At 47.5% G+C, this 9,941-nt stretch overlaps 1 protein-coding gene across 1 annotated transcript; it reads left to right on the top strand.

Annotated features, from left to right (window-relative positions):
• Nucleotides 1-118: 118 nt before the first annotated feature.
• LOC136587799 (uncharacterized) lies at nt 119-8,883 on the top strand. Its single transcript, XM_066586563.1, has 5 exons — nt 119-297; nt 3,134-3,402; nt 4,808-4,932; nt 5,046-7,051; nt 8,652-8,883. The coding sequence occupies exons 2-4, from the start codon at nt 3,196-3,198 to the stop codon at nt 6,823-6,825; spliced, it is 2,112 nt and encodes a 703-aa protein (XP_066442660.1). The 5' UTR covers nt 119-297; nt 3,134-3,195; the 3' UTR covers nt 6,826-7,051; nt 8,652-8,883.
• The last annotated feature ends 1,058 nt before the right edge of the window (nt 8,884-9,941 follow it).

Below are 9,941 nucleotides of genomic sequence, written 5' to 3'. Positions count from 1 at the left end.
GAGAGCATATTACCAAAGGAGGCCTGAGTTCTCCGGCGCGGCTGATTCAGCCAATCAGCTGGCTGGAATCGGCACCACGTGCTCAGTGCCTTGCCATGCACTCGTGTGCACACAGGATTGTGCTTTGCCCGCGCTTTCACGTGCTCCGTGCCTTGCCCGCGGTTTACATGCACTCGTGTGTGCACAGACAGTTAATGATTTGGCAGGTATTTTTTGTGCTTTTGCCAAAGGTGATTATTTCTTTTGCGCAAGTGGATTTGCCAGCGGAAGTTTTACACAGGACTACTAAAAGCCAAGGTAAGCTGCTGCATCTGCTCATTTAATTGCGCTCTTACTTCCCCTGCGCGCATTGGCGGAGAGGCGGCCAATTCTGCATGCCGCTGCATTGTCCACGAGCGCGATCCCCAGCATGCCGCTGCATTGTCTCCGCGATCCCCAGCATGCCGCTGCATGCATTGTCGCCGCTGCATTGTCCACGAGCGCGATCCCCAGCATGCCGCTGCATTATCCACGAGCGCGATCCCCAGCATGCCGCTGCATGCATTGTCGCCGCTGCATTGTCCACGAGCGCGATCCCCAGCATGCCGCTGCATTGTCTCCGCGGTCCCCAGCATGCCGCTGCATTGTCGCCGCGATCCCCAGCATGCCGCTGCATGCATTGCCGCCGCTGCATTGTCCACGAGCGCGATCCCCAGCATGCTGCTGCATGCATTGTCGCCGCTGCATTGTCCACGAGCGCGGTCCCCAGCATGCCGCTGCATTGTCTCCGCGGTCCCCAGCATGCCGCTGCATTGTCTCCGCGGTCCCCAGCATGCCGCTGCATTGTCTCCGCGATCCCCAGCATGCCGCTGCATGCATTGCCGCCGCTGCATTGTCCACGAGCGCGATCCCCAGCATGCCGCTGCATGCATTGTCGCCGCTGCATTGTCCACGAGCGCGATCCCCAGCATGCCGCTGCATTGTCGCCGCGATCCCCAGCATGCCGCTGCATGCATTGTCGCCGCTGCATTGTCGCTGCGATCCCCAGCATGCCGCTGCATTGTCCACGGCCGGAGCGCTATTGCCATCCACCACGCGAGGCGGGCAATTCGCAGCATACATCTGCATATTTGCCGGTTTTCGCTTGCATCTGCTCATATGTGCATGTATTGTCATGATTATAGCATGTGCTCAGATTTCCATTTTTTCACCTACATGTGTGCATGTATGTGTATGCTACTGATTCTGCCAGGTGCTCGCTTTTGCATATTTGTATGTTTTCTTGTGCCCGTGCACATGTATGGTCATGATTCTGCAGTTTTCTAGCATCTGCTCATTTTTGGATATTTTTATGCCATTTGATAGCGTGTGCTCATACTGATGCAATGCATGTGCTACGAGCTTTTGCGTCAATGTTCTGTGCTACTGCATTTTTGTGCAATGCAGAAACCACGCCTTGTTGCGTGCCGGTGCTGTACTACTAACTGCTCATGTATATGCAATACATATACAGCATTGTATGAATATGGTGCATATTAGCATGTGTTGTGTGACGCATATTAGTGGGTATCTGTGTATGCAGTACAGGTAGTGCATATATGCATTGGTATGTGTGTTAGGCCTCCTTCCCATGAACGGATTTACGCCGCGTAAATTCGCGGCAAAAATCCGCCGCGTTGCCAGCGGCTATTAGGTTCTATTGAACCTAATAGCACAATGCTCACGATGTGTAATTCCACCACGGAATTACGCACCGTGAAATCTCCCGCCCTCACCCGCAGCATGTTCTATTTGCCGCGGGTGTACGCGCTGACGGCTTCCATTGCAGTCAATGGAAGCCGTCCGTTCACGCTATCTCCCGCTGTAACACAGCGGAAGATAGCGTGAAAACGCTTCCCCGCCTACCGCCGCCGCGTCATATGACGCGGCCGGCGCGTTACGTGACACGGCCGGCCGCGTCATGTGACGCGGTGGGCGTGTCACATGACGCGACGGCGGTGGGCGGGGAAGCGTCTTCACGCTATCTTCCGCTGGTAAGTATGGGGTCTCTGGGGGGCGCCGTGACGGGCTTCACTGCGGAATATTACGCGGCGGAGCCCGTCACGCTCGTGGGAAGGAGGCCTTAGACTACTGTGTGGTGGTGTGCTACCATTTGGTCATGTTTTATATTTCTGTTACCGTACATGCGTTGTGCTACTGTTTTTTTCCGTGCATGCGCTGTGGTCGTGTGTATGTGCTGCATACTTTTGTGTGTAGGCTGTGTGGTGGAGCCAGAGCATGTAAGCGTGTCGCTCTCTGTGTATGAGTGGTGTGGTTGTGTGTATGCAGTATGTTGAAGCATGTGTAGGCTGTGCATGTGGTGTGCATGTGCATGGACGTCTGGGCGTCCTAATGCAGTATGTGTGCTGTGCATTGTGTGAATACGGCACATATTTGTGTGTGCGCGCGATGCATTTTCGAGCGTGTGTTTGCGCACATGCACTGCTTATTAGTGCATGTGCGCGGGGTGCATATTAGCACGTGTGGTACATATTAGCACGTGTCTGAGGCTTTTTTGCGCGTGTGTACATTACTGTGCACATATAAGCATGTTAGCTCGCAGAGTCCATATTACGAAATATGCACGTGTGGATTGCATATTAGCGTGTGGTTGTGTGTGTCTCGGGTGGGGTGCCTGTTAGGGTGTGGTTCTGTGTGGGGGGGGGGATACCTATCTGCTTCTGGTTGTGTGTGGCGGGTCTTTTAGCATGGGGTGTCAGTGTGTGTGTGTGGCGGGGGGGCCCTTTAACGTGTGCAAAACGTGTCTGGTGCTTATTAGCACGACAAGCTTGTGCATATGGATGGAGGGTGCCTAGTAACACGTGTGTAGTGCATATTAGCATATGGTTGTGTGCATATGTGGTATTTTTGAGCGTGTTGTTGCTTTGCCCTGCGGACAGCGGTTGGCTAGGAAGCTCATCCGGTTGCTCCTTCCCTGCTCATACTGAAGTTCTCAGTCACTGTCTTGCGTTTTTCTCCGGTGTTGCTCTTTTTATGCGTGCTGCGCGTTGCGATCTCGACGTGCATGCTGCGTCTTGGGATCTCTACATGCGTGCTGCAATCTCTCTTTTATGCATATTACGTGATTGTAACGTTGCTTTCTCCACTTCTGCAGCTCTCACTTGGGATCTCGCTCCTCTCGCCTTTTGAGACCGTCACGCGGAGAGCTAAGGCGACATGGAAGCTAATGAACCAAATGATGGAATTATTCCTCCAAACAGCGGAATTGTGGCCTCCCAAAGTAACAGTACCGTTGTTTTGAGATTACGTTGCAAAACAAAAGAGGAATTTGTGCAATGGAAGGAAGAATATGAAAATTTAAACTATGTAACTTACAGAGTCTTACGAGGAATACAATGCACGGGCAGTAAAGTGTTATTAAAGGTAAGTGACTTGTTGGAAATCGCTATATGTAGGGGCTATATTTATAGGTGCTGTATGGGCTATGTGCATAGACAATCTGGTTACGAGAAATAAAATGTATTTCACATCAAAAATATAGTTAAAGGGGTTGTCCCGCGCCGAAACGGGGTTTTTTTTCTCAACACCCCCCCCCCCCCCCAACGGAGGAGGTAAGTGAAAAACTTTTTATAACTTCTGTATGGCTCATAATTAATGCACGATGTACATTACAAAGTGCATTAATATGGCCATACAGAAGTGTATACCCCCACTTGCTGCCGCGGGACAACCCCTTTAAGATATGCGGTGCCTTACATGCAATTACAAATCTGTGCTGTTTTATGTATTCAAATTTGTATTCACATTTTGGTGGTGGCCCTCTTGCACACGTTAAAATACGTTTAATATGTTTACATTTGAGATGAGCGAGCATACTCACTAAGGGCAATTGCTCTTAGCAAGTACATGCCCGCTCGAGAGCAAAGATTCGGCGGCAGAGGAGAACGGGGAGGAACGGAGGGGAGATCTCTCTCTTCCCCCTGCTCCCTCCTGCTGCAAGTCACCGCTCACCCGTGTCGGCACACGAATCTTTGCTCCCAAGCGGGCAGGTACTCGCGAAGGACAATGCTTGATCGAGCAATTGCCCTTAGCGAGTATGCTCGCTGATCTCTAGTTTCAATTCCAAGAAAGAAATAGTGGAGGCAGCAGTTGATGCAAAAAGTTGAGAGCTTTATTCCTCTCTCCAGAAAGGACGACGTTTCGCCCCTTGTGTAAGTGGGTCTTTGTCAAGTATACAGTTTCAATGCACAATTTGGTCATAAGAAAAGTAAATGGCATGGGTGCATGACACTGTTTAAAGCGGTGCTGCGAAATTTCTTACAGGAAAAAAAAAAAAGTTGCGTATTACATGTCCCCCAACCTTTCCTGTTAAAATACATTTTGTGATATACTTGCCGTATACGAGTACCCCATGTGGTGATTGGCTGATGGTTGCTCCTGCAACATCACAGCCATTCTAAGCTCACATCCAGTCATGCTTAGCTACCATCACTCCCAGCAGCCACACACAGACACACACTCTGCTCCTCACACAGCCGCCCGTCCGCACACAAGGCCATACTCACCAGCACTGGCTGGCAGCAGCGGGACACTTTCTGGTTATGCCAACGCGACACCTCACTGATGGATTCAGGAACTATCCAGCCGCCTGCAGCACCTGCCAGGTAAGACAATAGCCAGTGTATAACATGACTGCCACCTTTGCAGACGATTGCGCTATGCTAAAAATTTGTCTTACAGCCCGAAAAATACCGTACATAACATTTCGAGTATTTAAATTTTTTCTGCATTTTTGTATATAATAATTGCTTTAATTTTTTTTTTTTAGAAAATCTACAGGTGCCAACATAATACTGTACTAAATTACCACAAAGTAAAGAAACATTCCAGAAAACATACCAATTGTCCAAATCAGATGGCTGTAACTATTAAAGCAGTGGTAAAGGAAAGCAGGTACAGTATTTAGCCTATAGTAGTTTAGAAAGCAATTACCCAATAACAACGCCACACCCTCAGGATGAACCAAATTGCAGGGTTAATTATGCCTTTGTTTTTCTTCTTTACAGGTCAGCTGATACGTTTTTGCCTGAATACCCAACTGTGGTAAGAATTACCGGTGCTCACAATCACAGGGTTCAATCAGCAGAGAGCCTGAAGTTCCGAGATGTGGGGTCGGAAGTACGGGGAAAATTTATTGACTTTTTCAAAGCTGGAAATGGCCCATCACACGCTTTAGAACTACATAAACGCGACCTGCAGGAGCAGTACGATGAAGATTACGATCAGGTTGCATGTGATGCTGCTCACTGTCCCTCATTACGGTGGGTTCAACATTTTTACAATCAGCTATTTAAAGCAGAATACGGTGATTTTACTAAGGAAAAGATTTTGGAGTCCATTGTTTCCAGAGTAGAAGCGTTAAAAAGTGACGGTATGAAGATTACTTGCAGCACTTTATCAGACGACTTTAGCATTAGTCTATGCACACCTATCATGGAAAGGGTTCACACATTAGAGAGTTCTGGGAGTATTTGCTTTATGGACTCGTCCGCTAACGCTGACCGATACAATTGCAGAATCTTCTTAATAATGACTGACAGCAGTGTGGGTGGCCTGCCCCTTGGAGTTTTGTTAATGAGTTCAGAGTCTGAGAAAGTCCTTTTTCAAGCTCTTCAGGATTATAAATTACTTTTAAGCGACAGTGCCTTTGGTGGCCGAGGACAACTTGGGCCAGTTGTGTTCCTAACGGACGATTCTAAGGCTGAGCAGAATGCTATAAAAAAGGTTTTTCCAAGTGCCAGCAGACTTTTATGCATTTTTCACATATTGCAAGCTGCTTGGCGTTGGTTACTGGACTCTAAGCATGGCATTTCTAAACTGGCAAGACAGGAGAGCTTTACTAAAATAAGAACACTTCTATACAGCAGTTCACCGGAGGAATTTGAAGAATTATTGCAGAATCTGATAAGCTCTGATCTTTCCCCTGAGCTGCAAGTCTATATTGAAAATCTCTGCCGCCGTCGTGAGCAGTGGGCATTATGCTTTCGCAAAGCCCTGCCCTGCCGGGGGAACAATACCAATAATATAACGGAAGCTGCCATCCGTGTTCTTAAAGATAAAGTTCTCCCCAGGAACAGAGCATTCAGCGTTGTGCAGCTTTTGCAGTTCATAGTTTCGGATTTGTCCCTCTACTATGAAAGGAAAATCATACATATTGTTAGCGGTAGATACGATCAATATTTGCAATCGGGATACAAAATTAACGAGAAAGATTGTAAGGATCTTATCGTGGAAAAAATGGAAAATGGACTGCATAAAGTAAAGTCACGTGACAGTGATGTGTGCTTCACTGTAGATTTACAATTAGGTCTGTGTGAATGTTATGCTGGCAGGAACGGTGGACCGTGCAAGCACCAGCATGCAATTACTTTGCAGGAAAACATCTGCAGCTCGCATTGTCTTCCATGTGATTCAAACACCAAAAAACTCCTGTACTGGGTTGCAACAGGGAACCAAAATATTCGCGAAGGGTGGTTTGGATCTCTATGTATGGATAGCCCTCGCAAGCTGGAACCACAGGCCCAACATGATGTGTCTGAAGAATCCAGCTGCAGTAATGAAAACAGCAGCCTTGCTGTCGCAGAAACTGACACAGTTGATTTGGCTACAAAAAGCACCAGAATGTTGAATGACATCTTTCATGATTTACTCAACCGAAAACAAAATAATGAGACCGAGTTTAGCAGCGCTATTGAAGCATTGCACAAAACTTATTTTACATTACCAACAGAATCGACAATTTTGAGTTTCTTGCATTCATGCGCTGCCAAAGGGGCCATTTTCTGACGAACAAAAAAGGCGGGGAGAATAGGTGTGCAGCCAACCGCCATTGCACGACGCCGGTCGTGCATACAAACAAGGAGGTGTTTGCAAAGTGGGCGTCCACAAACAAGAAGAAGGATCAAGGATCATGAGTATGCAAGGCGAGCCAAAGGATTAAGCCGCAACAAAGCCCCCCATTCTCTGGCCACCTGCGTCTCAGAAAATATTGCACTTGGACAAAAGTACTGAAGTAGGTGTAATGTTAATAGTTAATTGCTTGTTTGTATCACTGCTGTCCTTTAGAGATATGAAAAGTATCATAGCATAACCCTGTATTTTTGGGGGCACAAAAAAGGGGATAAATGTCGACCCCGCGTCTTATTAGCTGCGAGCCGCTGCTCCGGTGATAATAGCATCTCCGCTGTTATCCCTAAAGTGCGGACTGCTGACGAAAAACACACACTGTCTTCCTTACACACACAGACCACACATACACGAACATTCCACATATAGAGCTTCGACCGCGTCGCGGGACAGCAGCTGGTGACATCATACACCTGGTTCCTGGTGTCGGGTCAACTTTCACGGGTCCTCCCGCGAGAGTCCACCAGACACCAGCAATGAGGTGATTGATGTCATGTGCTGCTGCCCCGAGACTCAATGAAGCTCAGTACATCGCGTGTCTGTATGTATCAGTATGAATGTGTGCGCGTGTGTGTGTGTGTGTATATATATATATATAGATATAGATATATTTATACATAGATCTATTTAAAAATAATGTCTGTGTGTGTATGGGGAATGGGAGTGGTAGTGAAGGCAATGTATGGAGGATGGTAGTTTTAGTGATTTGGGTGAGGAGCAGTATGGAGGATGGGGGGTTATGGTGATAAGTGTATGTATTTAAGTACGTGTTTGTATCTATTGTGCCTGTAGCAGCAGCCACAATACATACTGAAGTATAGCCGCTCAGAGTGTATAAGACAATGTATTTTAACAAACATGCAACCCCAGAAATCAGGCCGCATCTTATAGCCGTTAGTCATCAAAATGTTGCTGTTTTAGCCCAATTTTCCTAACTACTCCATTGTGTCACTGGTCGGACAGGGGCGCCATGTATAGTGTGCCCGACTCGTCAAACCCCTTCCCAGTACTACACGCAGACATAACATGCAGACATTCCATTATATGACATACATAAAACACAGATTATGAACACCCGGTGAACCTGTTTCATCTGTCAATCAGAACTGACCTCTGTGAGGCCCCTATAGCAATGGGGCCGGGACTTCTGCTTTCCAGAGGTATTCCTGGCGTTCTGATTGACAGATGAAGCCTGAAGTACGTCGGTTACTTATAATCTGTGTTTTATGTATGTTCTACGTAGGTATGTGAGGCAATGGAATGTTTGCATGTTATGTCTGTGTACTGTGTGTATGCTGTGTCTGTAGGAAGAGGTTTCATGACTCGGGCACCTTTTACAAGCCGCCCTGGCTCTCCCCTCTGCAGCGCCAAGGGGGCCCAACCTGCGAACGGATGGTAGGGACAGTATTTTAACATACCACAGTACAGATTACTAATCTGTGCTGTTTTAGGTATTAAATCTTGATTTCAAATTTAGGTGGGCCTCTTGCACCCTCGGTAAAATATGTTAAATATCTTTAATTGCACAATTAGGTCATAAGAAAAGTTGTCATAATAAGAAATATTTATCTATTAAAGTAGGAGTGAAGAAAAGCAGGGATAGTATGTAGCCGATAGATGTTTAGAGATGTATTAGGCAATAACTATGCAAACCCATGGAATTAAGCCAATTGCCGGGTTAATTTTTTTCTTCTTCTTTGTTATAGGTCAGCTGCTACGTTTTGGTCTGAATACTGCACTGTTGTTACCGTTTACCGTGTTCAGAACCACAGAGTTGTATCACCAGAGCGCCAGAAGTTCCCGGATGTTGGCTCAGGAGGATGCTTAATGCAAAGCTGGAAATGGCCCATCACCTGCTATGGAGAAACATCATCAGGATGTGATGGAGCAGTACGATGCAGATTGTCAGGTTGCATATTACCCTTTTCAACCGCAGTTCTCCGGCGCGGCATCGGCACCACGTGACTACACATCGTGCACGCGGATTGCCTTCAGCAGCCCTGCACTACACACTACAGTTAAAGGGGTTGTCCCGCGGCAGCAAGTGGGTCTATACACTTCTGTATGGCCATAATAATGCACTTTGTAATGTACATTGTGCATTAATTATGAGCCATACAGAAGTTATAAAAAGTTATTCACTTACCTGCTCCGTTGCTGGCGTCCTCGTCTCCATGGTTGCCGTCTAATTTTTGCCGTCTAATGGCCAAATTAGACGCGCTTGCGCAGTCCGGGTCTTCTTCTCTTCTCAATGGGGCTCCGTGTAGCTCCGCCCCGTCACGTGCCGATTCCAGCCAATCAGGAGGCTGGAATCGGCAATGGACCGCACAGAAGAGCTGCGGTCCACGGAGGGTGAAGATCCCGGCGGCCATCTTCAACCGGTAAGTATAGAAGTCACCGGAGCGCGGGGATTCAGGTAAGCGCTGTGCTGTTTTTTTTTTAAGTCCCTGCATCGGGGTTGTCTCGCGCCGAACCGGGGGGGGTTGGGGAAAAAAAAAACCCGTTTCGGCGCGGGACAACCCCTTTAAGCAGACGTACACTACACACTACACTTAAGCAGCACAGGGTTAGTGTTTAGGGTTAGTGTTTAGGGAACTGCTGCTTAAGTGTAGTGTGTAGTGCCCGTCTGCTTAACTGTAGTGTGTAGTGCACGGCTGCTGAAGGCAATCCGCGTGCACGATGTGTAGTCACGTGGTGCCGATGCCGCGCCGGAGAACTGCGGCTGAAAAGGCAAATATGCGGTCAGGTTGCATTTGATGCTGCTCAGTGCGCCCTCGTTAGTCGGTTCACAGTTTATACACTAAGTTATTTCTCCCCTTACCAAACCAGGCTGTTTGCGGCTGTGTGACTGACCCAAAATTTGGAACTTTACATGTGTCACTTTACATATCAGAAGTCCTTAAAGGTTTAGCATGTGCAAGTGACTGTGGCATTGTTTTTTTCTTCCCCTTGTTTTACTACTGTTATTTATTAAAAAAAGACTGTTTAAAGTTCTG

This window comes from Eleutherodactylus coqui, chromosome 13 (assembly GCF_035609145.1).
Source record: "Eleutherodactylus coqui strain aEleCoq1 chromosome 13, aEleCoq1.hap1, whole genome shotgun sequence".
Classification (NCBI taxonomy): Eukaryota; Metazoa; Chordata; class Amphibia; order Anura; family Eleutherodactylidae; genus Eleutherodactylus; species Eleutherodactylus coqui.
Note: the sequence above shows the minus strand (reverse complement) of the source record. Positions and strands in the feature narration are given on the sequence as shown.